At 36.4% G+C, this 22,975-nt stretch overlaps 1 protein-coding gene across 1 annotated transcript in view; it reads right to left on the bottom strand.

Annotated features, from left to right (window-relative positions):
• Window positions 1-1,081: 1,081 nt before the first annotated feature.
• Window positions 1,082-22,975, bottom strand: part of il6st (interleukin 6 cytokine family signal transduce) — a 56,119-nt gene continuing 34,225 nt past the window's right edge. The window contains exons 9-16 of the mRNA XM_039758757.1: window positions 22,465-22,684; window positions 17,698-17,880; window positions 12,900-13,001; window positions 10,115-10,261; window positions 9,754-9,894; window positions 8,782-8,878; window positions 6,604-6,685; window positions 1,082-6,422 (exon numbers count right to left, since the gene is read on the bottom strand). Coding sequence (XP_039614691.1) covers window positions 5,724-6,422; window positions 6,604-6,685; window positions 8,782-8,878; window positions 9,754-9,894; window positions 10,115-10,261; window positions 12,900-13,001; window positions 17,698-17,880; window positions 22,465-22,684 — 1,671 coding nt within the window. The 3' untranslated portion in view covers window positions 1,082-5,723. The remainder of the gene's footprint in view (window positions 6,423-6,603; window positions 6,686-8,781; window positions 8,879-9,753; window positions 9,895-10,114; window positions 10,262-12,899; window positions 13,002-17,697; window positions 17,881-22,464; window positions 22,685-22,975) is intronic.

The following is a 22,975-nucleotide window of genomic DNA, read 5'->3' as shown; positions in this document are numbered from 1 at the left end:
CTGATCGGTCCCAAGCTAATTGTGCAGCTGACAATGTTCGGCAGGGAGGACTGCCACTTAATGATAAGAGGTAGAAACCAGATTGTAATGTGCTAAGATCGTGACCGCTGCTGCTGTCCCAGCCACGTGAAGATAGCCTGGCAGCAAACTTGACAAACTGGCACCCACAGCATGCAACAACAGAAGTTTTATGTTGATTTCTGTGTGAAAGCGTAATTTTTTGGAAAAAATATTTAGCCCTCAAAGAGTTAACATATGATCCACCATTGGAAAGCCCAATGTGTCACATTAAAGAAAAATACTGAAAGCAAAAGAACAGAGGCTGAAAAAAACAACAGACAATGCAGAATGAATGCCTCAAATAGGGACAGTATATAGGAAGTACATCAAAAACGTTACAATCAAAGATGTAGGATTTAGGAATACATGCAATGAATATGCTGTATAATGTCCTCAAATTCCACTATGAAAAATGCTGATGAAATTAAAAATGATCCTCTCCAAACAGAAAATGGTGCAAATGGAAGCACAGGATTATTTAATAAGTTCCAAACTGTGAGAGAGCATTGGCTCAAATACCAGGTGCATAAAGCTGCATGACCTGAGCCCCCTGACAAGAAGGCCCCAAGTCACAGCAACCAATACCCAAAGTGGTGATAGCCGCTAGAAGCCAAAATGGCACTGTGGTAACTTCAAAGCGCAACAGTAAATTAAAACAACAGGTCAAGTAACAAAATGAGAGAGAAAAACAAAAGAGAAATCCAAATCTGTATCACTTAAAACCCCAGATAATGCTAAGAGGTACTATAAACAAGAACAACGATCTAAACATAGAAAAAACTCACAAAGGGCTACAAGTCTTGACAATTTAGAGATGTGTACTGTATATTGACAATGTATTTCCATCCTTTAAACTTCCGTAAGTACAAAAATACAGCATGTGTATCAGACTCAGTTGTGATCTAAATGTGTGGTTACCAGTGGCAGGAATAAAGCTGTTCTTCTTTTCTAAGATTACAGATCAAGTTATTTAAATACAATGAAGCAAGTATAACTGGAAAAAAGACAGCATTATACAGTATACCGTTTGTTCAGTTTTATTATGTACAGTATTTTACAAAGGTTTAAACCCACTTTTTTAATACACTTCTTTAAGGTTAATAATTATAGAAAAATATGCATTTTGTCTTTAAACATGCCCATTTTTTGTTTAATTGTCCTATTTTGACTTTACAAATAAAAAGTATAACAGAGAAAGAATGCTTGAAGAACATATAATTGACAAATTAGTGTTGCTTTGGAAAAGAATTGTTTCTTTAGACATATAGTAAAAAGTTCTTTGAGAACTGTACAGCTGTCCCAGTGATTCTTATTGAAAGGTTAATACTTTAGGAAGTAGATCATAAAAAAGAACTGTCACATACAATACATTCCATAAAAATAAAATGGCAATATTTAAAAATATATATGCATGATTAAGTAATGTACAAAGTAGTAGATTCATTATATATACTATATTCATATTATGTGTATGGGTAAAAGTATATGTAATAATGAGGATTTGAGTCTCATTCAAGGTTCGTTTCTGTCTTGTCAGGAGAGGCTTTGGCTCCCTGTAACCCTGAATCTGAAAATATATTCCTGGATAGACGAGTACGTTGTGTCGGTCTTTAGAACACAAACATACACACACACTGTAATCAAATGCTAGCACAATTACCAGTACAGCAGAATGCTAAAGCCTTTTTTTGCTCTTTGCAATTTCAGTTTCCATCATCTGTGCAAACAACGGCAATAAAAGTTATGCAAAAGAAAGCAACTGTTTTCTTCTGATGAGTGCATTCACAAATATGAATTACTATTTATTAATATTTTTAAAACAGTATATTTTTTCAAAGTCATTTTTAACATAATAATAGCAGCACTGAATCCTTCTTAAACACGAAAGGCAATACTCATTTTGAGTTAAACTATTCACTTCAACTGGTCAGAGTCAGTTAATTTTTGTTTAGGTTTATATTCTGTAAGACTTGGGTCATTTGATTATATTGCAAGCATATATGAGCTTACAATTAGAGAAGGAATGCCTATTAAGGTTAATCAAGCACATTTCTTTGTGTAAGGTGTCCCGTAATAGAGATCACCATATAATTCAGTATCTAATACAGATTCCAGATAGTGCTATAACTTCAAATCTGTCACTAAGGGAAAAAAGACACAAAAAGCAAAAGGGGGGAAATGCATCACTTTTTTCTGTAAAATAAACTTACTCAGCACTATGCACACTTTGACCTCAACTATATTACTATAAATATTCACTTAAATATATGGCTCTCTAAAACAGTGCTAAACAAAGCTGACTATTACATCCTTAGGTTGTTATTTCAACACCTGTAACAAGACATCCATCATTCCTTTTAGCCTGTAGACGTAAAAACCAATTGTATTAAGTAAATCAGCTTACTGGTACATTCTGGAAATGTGTATTTTATAGTAAATCACTCTGGAGTCCTAAATATTCCAAACTTAATTGTTAAACCTCATTTAACACATTAATAATCCTATATCCTGTACTGCATATTCAGCCTAGAGTATGCTTACAATTACCTAAAAGAGGAAAAGAAAAACCTTCCAGCAGAAGTTTTTGCTTTCATATTAACATTAAATTTCTTTAAGCGTACAGATCAATAGCTGCTTTTATATACACAAGCCAGCACAAGTATTTACCAGTAAACTACGAGCTAAATTGCATTTGCCAACAAACCTGAGACAAGAATCCAAGGAGGCTCATCCCAAATCCGTAACTTTGTGGCTATTCAAGGTTTTGATATGGAAAATGGCTGGTTCAAGTGCATAACCGCACATAAGATTTACAGACATTGATATGTGTAAATCTAGATTGATAGGAACAATTATAAATGAAACTCTACAACTAGCTTAGTCATTTAATAAATTTGTGTGTGCTTGTTTTCTAAGGAAGTGACAGGAAACTGAATAGTTTCTGAAATATAACAGCTGGACTACCTGTAAGGAAAACTTGTGATCAAACTAAAAACAGTGGGAATTCATGGTGCAGCAAGCAAGTGGGTATTAAACTGGTTCAAGTGCGGGAAGAAAAGGATTATGGTGAGGAAAACATTTTCAGAAATAGGTGATGCAAAAAGTGGTGTCCTTCAGAGATCGGTGCGGATACTGCTGCTCTTTTTAACATATAAAAATGATCAGAACAAGAATATAATCAAACTGGTTAGGTTTGCAGATGATACCACACTAGGCAGAAGGACAGCTAAATTGTTGCAGAGGGAACTGGACAGCATAGAGGCTTGGGCAGATTTGTGGTACACAAAGTTTAAATAAGTAAACATGAGGTATTACATATGCATAGGAAGTAGAAATGCAGAAATGTTAGATCCAAATAGGCAAGGGGAGGTATAAAACTTGAAAGCACCCTTTATGAGAATGATTTAGGAGTTGGGGTGGATTCATCATTCACTATCCATATCAAGACTAATAGGATGTTAGTTATATATAGTGATGTGTGGAGTACAAGTCAGGAGCGACAATGCTTAAGTTATACAAGTCACTTGGAGGCCTCATCTGCACTACTGTGTACAGTTGTGCAGACAAAAGTGTGCTTTCTTGTCGAAGTTCCTGACCGTTCCTCTTACATTTTAAGCCAAAAGATTTGCGAGTACGTGCAGTAAAGCCTGGATTAATAATTTATTCCAACAGCTGGAGGGGATAGAACACCACCCAGCTCGCCAAGGATGGCTTCATACACTTCAAAGTGAGCCACAAGTACAACTTTGTGGACCCCGAAACTGGCTCCCACACACAAACTATCGAAAGACTGTGGGGGTTGGCAAAGTGGAGAAACAAGAGACACAGAGGAACTGCTCGCCACAATTTGGAGTCTTACCACGTAGAATTCATACCGCAAAACATTCACTCCAATGGAGATATGTTCACAGACATGTTAAAATGTAGAAAAGGGTTCTGGCCACCAGAAAGCCAAATGGAGTAAGTTTTCTGTCTTTAGTTCTTTTGTCGAAATAAAAGACTATTCCCCTCACTATTTCATTGTTTTTCTTTTTCTCTCACTTCAAATACAGAGTTTGGAAGTGAGGAAGGCATGCCTGCAAATTCCGACACACCGGGTGAAGCCCCACCGATTTGCGTCACGATAATACGATTTGTGTCACAATAACAGAAAAGTACCACTTTTTCTTCACACAATGAACCATAGTGACTTTAGAGACCCTTAAATCTGACTTTTGGAAAAACTACTTTGGACAACCTAGGACTGAGGTGAATAGGATGGACAAACTTGTTGGGCTGAATGTCCTGTTCTTGTCACCATTATTCTAATGTTCAGTCTGGACGCTACAATATGTGATTCCTATGTGTGAAAGAAACTACTGGAAAATGTTCTAAATAATTTGTTTTTGGATAACAGGCATAAAGTACGAGAACCTCTTTTTAAAATAATGTGACTAAAATATAAAGTAATAGGAGAGAATGCAAGAAAATATCTAATTCATTTTCTAAAATAAATTAGGGAAGTATCTATTTCACAGAATATATTATACACATACAAGCAAACTCTCATTTACACTAAAAAATTAATAACTTAAGATGTTGGATGAAAATAGACAGTCTTCTAAAAGCACAACCTGTATCAAGACATAAAGCAGTCATAAATAAACATACTCACTGTCCCATTTGGTAATAGTGAATGCTACAATAATAAAAGAGTTTTGACGAAATGGAAGAGAGGACACAAGAATATGCATATAGTAAAATGGATAACATTTTGATTGGAAAACAAATATATACAGTTATAAAGAGTACTAACCAGTCATACATATTTATGATTGTTCCACAAACAGTACCTTTTCTTTAGGGAATTTAAGGATAATACTGGAGGCGAATGGACAAACAATGTAAAACAATACAGATTACACAAGCAGATAAAAACTAACATAGATGAAATGCAAAACTTGATATAAGCATCAATACAAAATGAACATGTGTTTAATAGTTCATATGGTATATTAACTTGTCTAGCATAGTACACCACTAGAATTCTTTTTTATTTCGTGGTGAAGTATTATAAAAACAAAATAATTATTTAACTTTTCACAGTTCACTTGACACTGGTTCAGACAAATTGTGTTCCTGATTATATTTCACTTCTGATTAACATTAAGAAAATAATTTGGAAACTATCTTATGGCCATCACAGTAATACAAAACACATGAAAAATGTAATGTTTGACCAAGCTAAAAATGATATTACATTTTCAGAGCTTAAAAAGAAATTAATAAAAGCATTTGTTAGAACTGAGAAAGTGACATTTTTTATGTCTGGTTATTTTTTTTTTTACTTCAACACTGTTATCAAACTTCAAATGTTTTCTCATAATCAAAAAATTGCTTAGTTTGTTATAATAATGACAACAACTAATATAGGCTTTGTCATGTTAAAATAATGCAACATGATTACAGTATATATTATTTAGTATATTTATAAATGACTGGTATGTCTTTTCTCAGTTTCAACTAAAATAAATATATGAATGACCAAAACTAACCTGACCAACACTTCACAGTAACGATGTTTTGCTACTGCATAAGCAAAAGCAAACATTAAACACAGATCTAAAACCAGATAATATGTCATGTATGACATGAGAAACAGACTAGGAGACTGACATAGACTGTCACTGCGGTCTGTATCCACTGAGCTGTGGCATGTAACTCATCTTTTCACTGCTCTCTAGGTCCATGTGCATGCCAGGGCTTGTACTACTGTCTACATGCAAAATGTCACTATCATTTGAGCTTGGTAAACCTCCGTCCTCAGTGGAACAAAATTTAAATGAATCAGAACTTTGACCTGCAATCTCTATTTGATGCAGCTTAAGTAGACTGTCTTCGTTGATGGGTTTAGGTCTTTTAAAATAGGATCCTTTCTGTTTTCTGGTATCTTGATCAATACTTTGTGGCAGATGCTCTCCGTTCTCTGTATTGATATTTCCATAGGAGTGCTGCTCTTCTGGCCTTTCTTCTGAGTCAAGCAAGGGTTGTGTAGACTCTGATCTTGAGAAAACTGTAGAAGAGGGTAAATGTCCCTGGCCCCTATAATTGCTTGGTACAACAGTGGAATACTGCACTGTACTTGATGTTGTTTGTGCCGAATCCCCTTCGTCACTGTCAGAAACACTCTGTCGAGGTGATGACATGCAAGATGATCCTCCAATTCCACTGCTGTGCTCATCAGATGTATACTTGCCTTTCTTCAACGAATCTTTGTTATACTCATCAGTAAATGACTTACTGTCACATAATCCTATTTCAATTACACTGAAGTTTGTAATGCTACCCTCTGGACAGACTGGTTCCTTAGGACTGACGTTACTCTGAAAAGAATGAAAATAAAGGCCATATTTTGTAAGTCCGTTTATCAACGTTTAGAACAGAGGCATTCTGCTACCTTTTAACCAACATACAGTAAATGCGACATAGTGTATTTTAATTAAAACATCAATCAATTTCTTTTCATTTCATTAAAAATTATCAATAGGGAGAAAAATATTTTACCTCAGATGGACTGTTTGGTAGCCAGTTTGCAATTGTGCTATTCCAGGGATCAGGTACTTGCGGCCAAACGTGTTTCTTAATCCTTTAAACAAAATTAAATTAAAAAAGTATATTTAGACAATAGTTTCCTTGCAGTTTAAACCCCTGTATGAACCCTGCAACATAACTTTACAGTAATGTTAAAAGTACATTATTACACAGAAATAAATTATACTCCTCTAAATATACAATACTGGAACTCATCTGAATACAAATGCTTAAGATTATTATACAGTATTATTAAATAACAGAAAAAAAAACAATTAAACAAAACTCATTTGGTGTTGCATATGCTTGTATCAAATTGAAAATTTCATCTTTAAAATTAAATAATTTGTGACAAAGATACTAGTAACAAACTGCAAGCAAGCAATTGTATTCAAGCAAAACAAAGAAGCAGTGTAATTTTATATTAAGCAGCACTGTATTATAATTCTAAATAGTTTGTGAAAATCATAAAATGGTAATTATATCTTACACGGTATTAATGTGATGACATTCAAGAACTGATACATTAAGCACAAAAATAAAATCCCACTACACAAAATCTCCAGGAAGCCAAAATCCCAACAAAGGCAATAACCCAATGTCATACAGCTGGTCCTCAGTCCAGAAAAAAGGTGGCTGTTTTAAAAAAAATAAGTATTTAATTGGCCGGCTTGTTCTCCATGGGTGTGGGTGTGGGTGTGCGCGTTCAGGCAGATCCAGGGAGTTGGTGGAGTGATTGGGGCAAGGCGCACCTGCATGTGAGGGTGCAGTCTGTCTCAATTGCTTCCTCAGCTTCATGCAGTGCAAGATTGAGACACTGCACCCATGGAGGCATATAAGAAAGAGCCAGGATGTCAAAAAGGAGGACATAACAAAAATGAAGGAAAGGAGGCTGAAGTAGAGAGTGAAGCAGGCAGGAAATTAGAAAGAGCTGGTGCAGCAGTGACAAGGCACACAGCCCGGAGGATGAGGGCACCAAGGAGGCAGTGTGCGGCTGTCATTTGGGGTTGATTGTGATGGGAGCAAACTAAAAACAGCTACAGCAACCAGGAGGAGTGTGGCTTTGCTTAAATCCGGGAAGGCAGTGGGAGTCGATGACAGAAGTTTGGACACTGCGCCTTTCCTTTGTCCATGGGATGGAAGGCCCTGAGCCTAGGTCCGGATTGGAAGCACTACTAACAGGGCCTGGAAGTTGCAGGTATCTGGACCTGGTGACTGTATAAGAAGGAAAGCGGAGTCTGTTGGATAGGCGGCTCCTCAGATGCAAGGTCTGGAGGGATAAGCTGAGGAAAAAGCAGTTTTTAAACAGACTGCACTAGGACATGTGTCTTAAGAGACTGTTTCCTGTACTTTTTGTTTTAACCTTGGTTTTAAGGGTTTTCGGTTTAGTCATTTGGCTTTTAACCCTCACAGCTCACCCGTTTTTATGGATTACTTATTTATTACTTATTTATTTAAAGATTTTTGCACTGCACTTTTGAACACTGTGGTTTTGGTTTATTTATGATAAAAGCACTTGGCATTATTATGCACCTACCCCTTGCTTCTGCCAACTCATTTGGTTACATTATTGACTGTGTCGGGTTCAAGAGGCTTTTGAAGGAAACCGGTAGCATGGAGCTGACTCACACCGTCAAACTCAAGTAATACACTTTTGAAAAACATTTTCCTTCTTTTTCTTTAATGTTCAAAAAGCTGACATCTTTTAACTGGTAAATCAGCTAACAAAATGAAGTGAATGCCTGAACATTCATTTTAATATTTAGTACTCTAAGAGACCTTTCCTATTAACTTTGAGGGCTTACAGTAATACAGTCAGGCAGTCCAGCATTAGCTAAATTTAAAATATTAAAATAAGTGCTTAAAGAAAGGGCATTGTATCCTTAGTTATCACAGATGGCAGCCATGTATGACATTTTCTTTCATTTGTTTTTCTCTTCATACAGACTCAAGGGAATTTTGTAATATGTATCACATTCATAATTTTAATTTCTGTATTATTATTTCGGAAAAACGTATTTGGATTAAAAATATTACTCAGCAGATCTGCTTATTCACTGAGTACCGAAACATCTAAACAAATAACATTCATTTAAAATAATGCATTTATTATGAAGGTACAATTGTTATTTAAATAAAGAGAATACTTACATTTCACGCTTGTTAAAACAGAAGAGCATTCCAATGACGACAATGAAAATAAAGCATAAGCACACAGGCACAACTATTGCTTCAATTTCCCCTGGAGCTGAAAGAATTAAACATAAATCGTGTAACTGAAAATTTGAACATTCTGGTGCTATATTTTGAACACATTACTTTAAAAATGCTTTTTTTTCATAAATTCTTTCAATACATTTCAAATTAAAACATGAGTATTAGTTTACATTACAATTAAAACAATTAAGATTTTTAAAGAGGCAAATAGTAATAAAAACATGATATTTGTTTAATCTCTAAAAGCATACCATGTATAAATACTTCATCAACTACCTTACACTTTACATATGCACTTGTGAGGCCTTTATCTGAAATACAGGGTAGATGTTTGGTTACAAGATTACAAAAAAATAATACTGTCAATGCTTAAAAAAAGTCCAGAGAACTACTAGACATATTAGGGAGCAGCTGAAAAGGAACTACAAGGAAAGATTGAATCTTTTTATTTTAAGCAAATAGAAATTAAAAGGTAAGACATGATTGAAAAGGTTGTTCTGAACAAGGGGGGCACAAAAAAAAAAAAACTGCTGGGCAACTAATTTTATATGCATTTGGGCAACAACTTCAGATAAAATTTTGGCTTTGGTAAATGAATATTAGGGACAAAAAAACGGTTAAGTGTGGTTTTGACTGTGATAACACCTTGACTATGATTTTTAGCTAATAGGTCAATTTGGATAAAATATTATATGTAAAGCTTGCATACATCACATCTTTAGCTGTATAGATATTATTCTTCAGTGATAAGGACTAAAAGCATCTGAGAAAAGTTGGTGTACATTGTTACAGTTTAAAAAATGCAGATGTCACCTAAACATTATTAAATAAGCAAACAATTAAAGGATGTTGATACAGATTAAAAACCAATACTTCACATGATAAACACATACAGATAACACTCACCATATTTGAGCGTTGTAAATGTAAATTGTGAGCCGTTCGTTCCCCCCGCATAAGTTGATGCCATTACATGGATAATATACATAGTATTACTTGACAACGAATTTAAAGTGACTTTTCGGTCATGAGGTCCAACAGTAATTGCTATAATAATAAAAAAAAAAAAATTAAAATAAATACTCTAGTAAATCACTAACAAGATGTTCATTGACTGTAATTCTAGAAATCAGAATTTGAAAATTACATTTATGGCTGTATTTGGAAAATATCAATATCTTCTACCACAAAGCTGCTATGTGTTGCATTCTAGTATGAAATTATATCTCCACAAATTAATTACTGACATTCTAGATGATTCTCTTACATTTTTCATTTTCTTCAGCAGCTTTGTAAAAAACAGTATAGTTTTTTATGAATCCATTCAACTTATCCACAGAAATCAATTCCCATTCCAGTTCCACACTGTTCTTTTCCCTTTTACTTTTAATAATTGAAGGACCAACTTTAGGACCTAGAGCAAAGATGAAAAAAAATATGAATGAGTAAAACATACAAGTGCATTCTATGGAAAGTATAGCAGAAAATGTTTGTAGAGAATACAGGACTACAGCTTGCAAAGTCAAAGTTACTGTTAAATTTATGGATGAAATACACTCTTTACTTTATGACTGATGTAGTTTGGTCGTCAGACATGTCTGGATATCACAGTGAAAATACATTTTAATTTGTTTCAGCAAAAATTAAAATTAACCCATACTTGCTTTAAATGCTTAAATTGTGTGATTAAACTGTCCTTTTAATGGAGTGAACACATTTCTGGTCATTCTGCATCACACATTTGTCCTTTTCTTTTCTTTAAACAGATATTCTTATTTATTTTTACAAAAAAAGTTTCCTTAAGAGTTGAATTTGGGTTTTATGAATGGATCAAATATTCAGTTTTGGTCTAAAGCACTCCTGTATCTTTTAATTTGTGTTTAACACATTATGCATTTTGGTGTTACAAGTCTGTTTACATCTTCTGAAGAAAAAGATTAAATGGATTTGGTTGTTTGCTAGATGAAACTGCTAGTAATAAACCATCAAAACCTACAATCAATACTTTAAAATAAGGCTGACTTGCTCAAATCTAGCCACTTATTTATATTAATTAAGACTGTACAGGTCATTCTTTGTGAATAGCAAACCTGAAAAGAACATGAAAGATGGGACCAAAACAGGGCAGACAAAGGACATAAAATCTGAAAGGTATATAAAAAATACTGGTAACTTTTTTTGGATGTCAATACTGATCACATATATTTTTTATTCTTTTTTTGGCTTTAATTACTATATTTTCCCCCTTGAACAAAGGTTTTGTTTTATTGTAAGTTTGGGTATAACACATACATAAGCAAAAAACTATTTGGTGCTAAGGAAACTAAAAGGTTGTTTCTTAATATGGATTTATTTTTTTGGTACTGTTATATCCTAGTTGCCAAAAAGCAACATATTGAATTACTCAATGTATAAACAGATTATTAGAAAAAGAAAAACTGATTTAAGAAATTGCACAGAAGATTGATGGAATATAAGACAGCTTTTTAATCACAAAAGAAAGAGATTTTTGCATACACCTTTCATTTTAAAGGAATAGTGCCATTAATTCTTAGCAATATTACTACTAAATCATGCTTGTAATTTTATAATTGTAATATGGTTGGAATTTACTAAAAATATGATGCAATTTTCATCTATTACATAGTTTTTTATATTATGTACTGTAACTGAAAGACCTTAGAGAGCATCAGGGTTTTAAGGTGGCAACATGTAAGCTCTGTTTAAGGCAGCAAAGACATTTTTGTTAAATGCACAAAAAACAAAGTATAGAACAGCCAGCCCTTAACATTAGACATTTTTTTTCCCCAAGGAAGCACTGTCCTCAATGGGAATAGGGTGCACAATAAATGCTGACCTCTGCTTTACTTATGTTTTATACACTATATGGTTCTGGTGGAAGGGATGGAGCCTTAAGCTGTAGGAGATAACTGACATCAAAATTGCCTGCCATATCCTCCTCCAGTCTAGGGGAAACAAAACTGTGCTTCACTCTTATACTTTGCCATATTCCCTCATATTTCTTATTTGCTGGAGACCAGTCACTCCCTTAGCTTGCATAAGTTAGAGTGCAGTGCAGTGATTTAGTGTTGTGCAGCTCCAGAAGGTGGGATTAGAATGCTGGACTACTCACTTGTTGGAATTCGCATATCTCATGTACATTCATTTTAGGTCATTTGATGACTCAAAATTGAATGGTATGAACAAAAGTGGATGTTTGCAAGACTTGCAATTGTCTGGTAGGTAGGTAGGTAGGTAGGTAGGTAGGTAGGTAGGTAGGTAGGTAGATAGGTAGATAGGTAGATAGGTAGATAGATAGATAGATAGATAGATAGATACTGTCTTTATTAATCCCAAGGGGAAATTCACATAATCCAGCAGCAGTATACTGATACAAAAAACAATATTAAATTAAATAGTAATAAAAATGCATGTAAAAGCAGACAATAACTTTAAGTAATGTAAGCATTTACCCCCCCACGGGTGGAATTGAAGAGTCGCATAGTGTGGGGGAGGGACGATCTCCTCAGTCTGTCAGTGGAGCAGGACGGTGACAAAAGTCTGTCACTGAAGCTACTCCTCTGCCTGGAGATGATACTGTTCAGTGGATGCAGTGGATTCTTCATGATTGACAGGAGTTTGCTTAATGCCTGTCGCTCTGCTACAGATGTTAAACTGTCCAACTTTACTCCTACAATAGAGCCTGCCTTCTTAACAGGTTTGTCCAGGCGTGAGGCGTCCTTCATCTTTATGCTGCCTCCCCAGCACACCACCGCATAGAAGAGGGCACTCGCCACAACCGTCTGGTAGAACATCTGCAGCATCTTATTTTTGTTGGGGAAAAAACTGCTGCTACCAATGAATTTATTAACTGAATAAATTGCCTCAACAATAACTTATTCTATTGATAAAAGCAACCGGCAACAGTGTCCATTTGATGTGTTTCTGGATAAAATGATAGAAAATGCATTATTTTGGAAATGTGTGTGTAACTTGTATTGTATTTTGAGGCACTAGTTTAAAAACTGTAAACTTAAAATAAAACTGCTTACAATTTTCTTGAAAATACTGTTCCTCTGAGAAGCATGGTTTGGAAATTTCCTTATAAACTGGGCACACTGAAATTCTGTAACGAATTCCTGGTTTGAAATCTCCTGCAAGGAAAAATATCTTTGTAAAAAGGTGATTAAAAGGCTGCAAACTGTTAAACAGAAAGTGCTCATTACACAGACTGATTTAGAGAACATAAAGTCAAAAAATTTAGAAGAAGATAAAACTGTACAATACACATAGTTTACATAGGTTTACATAAACAGAAAATACACATTCCTAACTACTTTAACTGTTGCATGAATGTATTAATAAAATCTACATTTTACATTGTATAACAGTTATTGCACTGCACTGTTACTTTTCCCCAGTAATTAGTTTCTCATTTATCAAACTCACTAAGGTGAAATGACATAATTCCTATTATTTCTAATTTTCATTAAGTTCATGGTTGTGCAGTCATCTTCTTGTTTCACAGTTACAGAGTCTAGGCTTCACATACCAACATGTAATGCAATGCCCCATTAGTCTGTGCCACTCAGTCTTACTCCAAGTTTTGAAGGACATGTTAAAACTTTGTATCCTCCATATTCTTACCAACGCTAGTGCACCACGTGTGCAGAACCTCTGAGAAATAAACCTTGCCACTTCGGCTCCTAAGCTTTTTACTTAGTGAGTAATAGTTGCTCAGATGTGAACAATGACAAGTGGATACAACCTAGCTCCAGGTAACCCTAACCTGAGTACACCAGGAAGGGAACAGATGCAAAAATCTGTCCCCGTAATAATTAAGTCTACTTCCATCACAAACCCCTATTTCTGGAAAAACAAACAGCAGTGACATCAGGTGCTCCATAAGTGCTAAAGAATCACTTCTGAGCTCAACAAGATGCTTAAAAACCAGACAGCATCAACAATTTTAAGCTGATTCCTTTTGGAAGTTTGGATGTTTCATCTCTTATAGTAAATGTCTCTAACCTTAGAATTGAAGCCTCCTCCAGCACAACTTCAACTTTGTATGTGCAAACAATTTTCTAAATAATTTCTAGTCAAGTACTATCAATTCTCTATTTCAGAACAGAACAGGAACATCTTTGTCAAGTTCTGTAGCTCTTCTTTTGAAATGCTGTGTTAACTAGAATTTCTCGAAGATGCAGACCTCCATAAAAAAGTTGGGAAATAGAGACCATTCCAAGAAGGACTGCTACTGAAGTTATAATTAGGTGTTCACAGAGATGTACTTTAGTTTTACACGATATTAAAAGGCCTGAACTAATATTAAAAGAAAAAGAATCAAAATGTTTAATTACAAATTTGAAGATACAATACTTTTAAATACAGAAGAAATATTTTTCCAATAACCCTATGAGCATGAGATTTATTAAAACCTATGTTTAAATTAAAGTGAAACACTTAGGTTGGGGAGCATGCACTGGTACTGCACGTTGCCACAACCACCACATGACAAAACAGCTTGGGATCCTGACTGGCAACCCCCCCAGGCAGACACGCTGTCCAGTCCCACCTTCTGGAAATGACCATCTATCTGTCACAGCCAGGTGTTACATGGGCGTCCCCTTGGCCTGATCCAGCCATTTGGGTCCTGAATAATGAGGATCCTGCGAGCCAGATCACCCTCTGAGAATCACACCACATGGCTGTAGTGATAATAATAATAATTAATTTTATTTATAGGGCCCTTTACATTAGCAGTAAATCTCAAAGTGGTAAAATAACTGACGCTCCCTCACCATTCAGGTAATGGGCCTCATTCGGGACTCTGTGAGCAACTGTTTTTTCAATACAAAGTCAAACCAGCGGTACCCAAGGATTCTTCGAAGAAACACAGTACCAAAGGAGTCCAGTCATAGTCTTGGGTCACTGAATAGCATCTATATCTCGCAACCAAATAGCAAAAAAGAAGCACCTGGACTCTAAAGACTTGCACCTTCGTCCTTTTGCATAGCTATCAGGAGTGACAAACACCATTTCCAGCGACCTCATGACCCCCAATCCTCTACCAATCCATTTACTGATCTCATAGGAAGAATCGCCAGAGACATGAATGTTGCTGCTGAGGTAAGTAAACCTCTTGACAAGGTCGAAACTCTCTTTGCAGGCAGATGCACTTGCTGATGGCTTTGGCCAAGAGGTAATTAAAGTCCTGGATCTTGGTTTTTATCCAGGACACTCACAAGCCCATATACTCAGACTCCTTACTCAGTCTCTCGAGAGCCCCGATCAGAGCCTCCATTGACTCCATGAATCTTTCTTCATCAACAGATGTTCCACAGCCACAGGACCCCACAACCTTGTCCAACACCTAGTCCATGCAAGCATTGAACTGAGTAGGAGCAAGAACACACCCCTGACGAACCTCAGAATCAACTGGGAAAAACAAAAAGGTTCTGCTTCCACTCTGCACAGCACACACAGTACCTGTGTACAGGCCAACCATGATATCCAGCAACTTTGAAGGGATTCTGCGAAGATTCAGGATGTCCCAAAGGGCAGCTAGATCAACTGAGTCGAAAGCTTTATGAAAACCGACAAAGGCTGTAAAGAAACTCTGGCAATATTTGTGTTTTCGCTCCATGAGAACCCTCAGTGCCAGGATGCGGTCAATGGTAGACTTATTAGGCATAAAACCAGACTGCTCCGGTTGCTGGTAGGTGAGAAAGTGATCACGGATCCTACTGAGATGACACAAGCAAGGACCTTACCCGGTACCGAGAGCAGTGTTATCCCCCTGTAGTTGCTGCAATCCAGGTGATCACCCTTCCCTTTACAGACAAGGACGACAAGTCCTGTTTTCCAGTCAGTTGGGATGACGCCTGTCTCCCAAATGGAAGCAAAGTTTGTTTGCAATACCAGGAGCACAGCCTGGAGAAGTTCACCACGGACACCACAGACAGCCTTCCCAACCCTCAGCTGGTTCACCACTTGTGTAATATTAATGTGATTGGATAGCTAATAGGAGAATGAGCCTTAAGAACAGTGGACTCAGAGATATCCATCGTCCTAGTTGGAGGATCAGCTTTAAACAGCTACTCAAAGTAGCCAGCCCAATGGGTCACAACTGCAGTGTCATCCACAAGGACCGTTCCTTCAGCCGCACTGACTGCGACTCTCCAAGTAACAGATTTGGATGTGCATAATGCTTTGATTCCACTGTAAGCAGGACATGGGTCACTAGACCATAGAAGGTGTGTCACTTGCTCACAGATTTCTCTAATAAAACGCTGCCCTATCTGCCCTCAGAGCCCTTTCAACTGTCAGTCCCCGGTACAGACTGGAGTTTCCATCAAGCCGTGCACTGCGACTCCTCTCGATGATATCTAGAGTGCCCTGCAAGATGAAACACCTCCCTTCTGTGAACACTGGTAACACCAACACAGCCCTCAGCAACCTTCAGTGTCTTGTCAGAGAAGGTCTCCCACATCACATTAGGATCAGCAGCCGCACCCAAGTCTGCAAGTTCCTCACACAACTACGTGCAAACTTGTTAGAAACAGCCTGATCTTGGAGTCTGGCTGGGTCCAGCCCCATTTTCCTAGTAGGTGGTAGCCTACTGGACCTATGCTGGATCTTCAGAGTAGCAACAACAAGTCTGTGGTCAGAATTCACAAACTAGGCACTTCTGTAGACCCTGCAGTTTTGTATGAGCCTCTAGTGTCTGCCCACAAGGATGTGATCGATTTCCTTCAACACATTACCAGTATTGGAGTACCAAGTCCAATGATGCGGCTCAGGGCACTGGAACTAGGATCCAGCAATCCGCATCCCCTGACCTTTTGCAAAGTCAAGGAACATGAAGTCACTTTAACCACGGTCGCCAGACCCATTGGGACTGACACAATTTTCATAGCCAGCCCTGTCAGTGGTCACATTGAAGTCACCCATGACCAGAGGAGTGTCACCTGAAAGGCACCCATCAATCACTGAATGAAGTTGAGAATAAAATGTCTCCCTCACTGTGGTTGGAACATACACTGAGACAACAGACAAGGCACACCTTGAGTCTCATAATAAGCTCATTGAAAGGAATGATATCGGACTCTATCAGAAAGAGCTAATATGCCACAGCAACAGCTTTTCCTTGAGTATGACAGCTATCAGAGCAACCAGACAAATAAAAGATGTACCCACATACGGAGATCTGGCCAGTCCTAGGTCTGCACATCTCAGAAAGTGGCGCCACTGAAGTTTACGAAGCTCCTCCAAAAGCAGAGGAAAATGATCATCATGCCAGAGAGACAAGATGTTCCAAGCGCCTAACCAGATAGGCCGCCTCAAATCGGGACCAGAGTGCTGCTGTGCAGTGGGCAATACCTCAGCACCACACCAGTTCTGATGCCGAACAGGCCTGACCCCATTGGTTCTTCGGGGATGGGGCTCCCGAGGGCTTTCCCTCATTCTCTTCATAATGCGAGCAGCCTCCCTATGGGCAGCTGCATCAGAGCTATTCTCATGGGGAGCAGAAAGGAGGTGAGCAAGTGATCACAGATCCTATCTGCTGTGTGAAGTAATTTTTACGGTAGCTGGAGTGCCAATCCTGACACCAACCCCCATGATTTCCCTGCAAGTTGGTGGACTACTTGCAGGGCTGGATGCAGTTTAACATCATACCCAGGACATAAAAAACTCCCCCACTAAAACACATTAAAATATTTCCTTTTTAAACAAGACAGAACACATAAACATGACAGAACACAACACTGATATATTATGGAAGCTATCGGCTTATTCATGAGGTGTGCAGCAAAAGTATACATTAAAATGTGCAATGTGCTCATTTACCTTTCAGGATAGTTTGTAGTGAAGATTTATTTTCATACTGCCAAGATACCAAGGAACATCCCTTTTCAGAGACAACACACCAATCCACAACAAAGTAAGTTACTCGGGCAGTATTGGCCTTCCATTTGACATGCATCTGTCCATCAAGAGAATAGGGTACTATGCTTTCCACAGGAGAAGATTCTATTGAAACAGTGAGAAATATATTCAAAGAGAAAATTTAAGTAACTATCATGTAAACATTTTCCAAAAAGGTAATAAATAAATAAAAATCTCAAGAGGTATACCAGATTTCAAAATGGTTATCAAGTAAATGATGCTTTCAAATATAGACACCCTTAAAAACTGAATATACACACCCTTAAAAACTGAATAAACAACTCATATTTTAGTAGTGTGTTTCAAGAGTTTTTAATATTCATTTATCTAGCCATTTTCTAATAGATTCTAATTCATGGCTAAATCAAAAGGAGACAATTTCAAGACTCTCATTTAATGACTAGCTACAGTAGTACATATATAAAAAGAGATTCAGATTAAGGACTACTAATTCAGAGCTACTACATTAACATAATTTTACATTTTATCAATGACAAAAGGTGGTACCATGCATCCACTATTTTTATTGTGTAATATATAAAGTTGAATGTATGCTTTTGTGGCTTTGTGTCTGTCTGATATACAATTCCATGCTACTGATCCTATATCTGCCATACTTTGCACAGGCTCCCCATTTGTGAAGGGAAGACCATAAGCTATGCTTCATTTTGCAATTTGTCCACTTGGGGAAATTTGTGTAGTGACAATACATATTAGGGAAGTGCACCCAGAAGGTATTTCTGGAACTTAATACAGATATGCAAAGTTGCTTCCCACAGTGGGTTTAGTCAGTTAAGTTTTATTTTGGGACCAACATTTTTCTGCTGGGGTGAATTTATTTAGTGACCATACCTGCACGTAGCACTGTGTATGCCTACTTGTCTTTATTTGAAAAAGAAAAGAAAAAAATATAACTATTGAAAAGTATTCAGCAGGTACCATAAGGTATCAAATACTTTTTATATTAATTTGACCAGCTTTAAAGTACCACTATGTTTACTGTGGGATAACTGCACAAATCATTAATAAAAAAAATCAAGTAGAGCAGTAGAGTTTATGAAGATCTTTTATCAGAATTTGTATATTTCTAACCAAAATTAAAGTGCCAGAATTTACCTACCTTTAACAGACCCCAGAAAAAAAAATTATGGACAATCAACTTTACAAAATTTATGAGGTAATCAAATACTGCTTATCATTTTTATGAGTGTTTGCATAGAAGGTGAAAAGCACCTACTGAAAAGGCCATGCCTGCCTCAGTGTGTCTGTCTATATGTTATTATTAAACAATTTGGCTCCCCATTGACTGATTTTGCTGAAACTTGGCATACTATTCTGTCAAGAAATTGGTTGTGCAGTTTAATTTTTATTGAAATATCTTAAATAAATTACGCTGTACCCATTTTTTCATTGACAGGCATTGGCAGATTTGTCAGCTTATCTATCTTAAAACAAAGAAACGTTCTGTGTGACTTCAACTATGAATTTTAGGTTACTGTTTCAATGTTTAATGACAGCAGTTACTTCTACTTGTTCACACACATAGATCGATATATATATCGAATAAATAATAATTATATAAATAAATAAATATATATATATATTTATTATTACTCATCTTAAAGCCAAGACAGAGAAACAGTAAAACACAATGCTGCGGGAAATAGGATGGGGTGGGGTTGGATGGCCAAGTATTACAATATCAGAAAGATACAATTTTAGATGTGCATTTGTTTATTTAATTCACTAATAATGCTCTACTATTTTTCCATACTGTAGTAATTTCACCTCATGTTACCATCCTCTTTCCATTGAGGGGGTCAGGGTTACAGTAGAAATGATATTGTGCATTTATTCATTGATGTATAAGGTAAGTACCATCCCGTTAATGTTCCAGAATGCAGGTTTAAATATAGTTATATGTTAACAGTATGGCTTCTGCCTTGACCTATCCCATGCTCATCTCTGTGGCTGCGCGGGATCTTGCTCCAGCCTCATTCACAGCAGCTCACTTCTACTGATCCTTGAAACTGAAGTGAGTAAGCGACATGATGTTCATGTCCGTAAAAGTAAAAAACAGCAACTTAATTTATGTATAAATGTATGAAAGATTGCTTCTTGATACTTAGTTTATGCTGCAGTCAATAAATGCATACTCGGTACTTCCATTACACTAAAAACAATGTAATGGCTGGATTATCAAATTATAATGACTCAAAATAGCTGACACTGCAATTTGTTAATAAAGTGCCATAATAATCCTCTCTCTATCATGTTAGGATGCAGCCAACAATTACTTTCTTGAGACTTGGGAACCTCTTTGATAAATTTTACACTTAGGGAATTTGAACTACAAATTAGCTATTAAGGCCTTCTCATCCAACAACTAACAATAGTACAGTATATGGAAATTTTCATCAATTGAGTTGGAATTTGCTATCTAAGGATGCAACTTCTGCTACATGATACAATAAAATGGTATTAAAAACATACATACAATTACTATTACATGTAATTACATTCTATTATCAGTGCTATTTTTGAATAGGACTCCTCATACAAAAGTATGTAATAAGCCAAATTGTTATAAACTCTTTGATGACATGACTAGAAAATATTAAAAATGTTTCCAACTTTCAAACATGCTATAGCCCTGAACATTGTGTTGAGTAGCAAGGCAGAAACCTCTGCTATCCAAGATTAAAATCAATACCATCATCTCACATTTGCAAATAAAACACCTAGATGATCCCCAAGTCTTTTGGAATAACATTCTATGGAAACAGAAGTCAAACAGACTTTATAACCCTTTGGACAACACTGGTTGCACTATGTCTGGCAGAAAGGTAATACAGCATTTGACAGTAAAAGCATCATAACTACAGTGGGGACATTAGTGTGATAGTGTGGGGATGCTTTGCTGCCTCAGGACTTGGAAGACTTGCCTATTTTGAAGAAAAAAATAATTCCTACACTTTTCCAGAATATTTCTAAAGGATAATGCTAGGTCATTATCCTTTAGAAATATGGGTAACTGGGTTACGTATCAGGACAATAGCTCAAAACACAAAGTTGGTTTTCAAGTGAATAGCTCAAAAGAAAAAAAAATTAACTCTGAAACTGCCTAATAAAAGTGCTGACTTGAATCCAATAGATACTACAGCCAGACCTGAAACAAGCAGTTCACGTCTGAAAACCTATCAATGTGTCTGGATTAAAGCAATCTTCCAAAGAATACTGAGCTAAAATTCCTGATGTAAAAGACTGATATTAAACTTCAGGAAGCATTTAGTTTAGATTATGGCTGCTAAAGGTGCTGCAACCAAGTATTAAAACTATGGCGGCAATTACTTTTTCACACAGGTGATTTGGTGTTGGATAGCTAACTATTCATTATGTAACTACTTGACTTTACTACCCTTCTCTCAGTTTACTTTTCTGTCAAGATGCTCATGTAACCTGTGTGTGTGTGCTAGACCATTCTTTATTTTTCTATCAGGTTTACAGTGATCCCTCGCTATATCGCGCTTCGACTTTCGCGGCTTCACTCCATCGCGGATTTTAAATGTAAGCATATCTAAATATATATCACAGATTTTTCGCTGGTTCGAGGATATCTGCAGACAGTGGGTCTTTCAATTTATGTTACATGCTTCCTCAGATTGTTTGCCCAATTGATTTCATACAAGGGACACTATTGGCAGATGGCTGAGAAGCTACCCAATCAGAGCACGTATTACATATTAAATAAAACTCCTCAATGATATACAATATGCTTCGCGCGCTGCTTCGCACACTTAAAAGCTCTAATAGCCCGTATTGATTTTTCATTGTTTGCTTTTCTCTGTCTCTCTCACTGTCTCTGAGAAATACAGGCAGATACTTATCCATCATGCAATATCATCAGGGAGGCGTATGATTGGCCCCATTATCTGGTCCTGACGGAGGGGGTGTGAGTAGAGGGGCTGTTTGCAGAGTGGCTGTTTACTGAGAAGATACGGACGCGCCTGTAAAAAAATGCTGAAAGGCTACCTTCACATTGATCCCTTCACTGCGCCGCTTTATCGCGGTGCTTGCATACTTAAAAGTGCAACAGCCCTATTGATTTTTGATTGTTTACTTTACTCTCTCTCTCTGACATTCTCCGCTCCTGACGTGCACCTTGAAGAGGAAGATAGGTTCTCTTTTTTTTATTGTGAGAAAGAACTGTCATCTCTGTCTTGTCATGGAGCACAGTTTAAACCTTTGACTAAAGGGTGTTATTTCATGTCTAGAGGGCTTTAATAATGTTAAAAAACGAATTTAGAAGGTCGTAAACAAGTTTTTAATGCTCCAACTGCGAAAATATTAGGTTTATAAATAAAGAATCCTACTTCTTGGAAATTCATTTATCTGTCTGGAGCGGATCAACCGCTATAAACGAGGGTTTACTGTATAACTGTGCGGAGAATATTTATAAACAGTGTGGGAGAGTTAAAACCTGCCATAATAAAAGACAAAGAGGCACACGATACCAGTGAGAATATAAAAATATTTTGGGACAATTGCAAGGAATACATTTAACATGACATGCATTAGCACACAAAAAAGTGTTTGCTTAATAGTCAGATTAAATAAATAAATATTAAAACACAATCAACGAAATACAGAAAATGGTACTTATCTTACCTGTGTTATTATTACTCTCTGGAATAACAATTCTTGCATCAGGAGATTTTCCTTTAGAATTATAGGCAACAATAGTTATACGATAGGGTTCTTTTTCTGACAAGTGCAATCTTTCAGTTGTGTTTGTAACATTATAACTGAAAAAGTCCTTGGTCTTCAGAGATTCAACCTGAACATTATATACTTTGATTACACCATTTGCCGAAAAGTGAGGAAGAGCCTGTGTAATTGAAAAAAATAAGATGAAAATAAATAATCACAATTCTTCTAAATTAATTAGTTTTCAAATATAGCATATCATTCACTACTATTACAACATACTATTGTATAATTCATATACACACAGTGGAAGGTTTTCTTAGTGAGATCAATAGGATGTGAAATTACAATTCAGAAGTCTTCCATAACAAGCCACTTTAGGCTTTTAATAATGAGTAGTCATTAGAATTGCAGCATAAAAAAATTTGAACAAACATTTTGTTCCATAACAAAAAATATTAGACTAATTTTG

The sequence above is a fragment of the Polypterus senegalus genome, chromosome 7, assembly GCF_016835505.1.
Source record: "Polypterus senegalus isolate Bchr_013 chromosome 7, ASM1683550v1, whole genome shotgun sequence".
Lineage (NCBI taxonomy): Eukaryota > Metazoa > Chordata > Cladistia > Polypteriformes > Polypteridae > Polypterus > Polypterus senegalus.
Note: the sequence above shows the minus strand (reverse complement) of the source record. Positions and strands in the feature narration are given on the sequence as shown.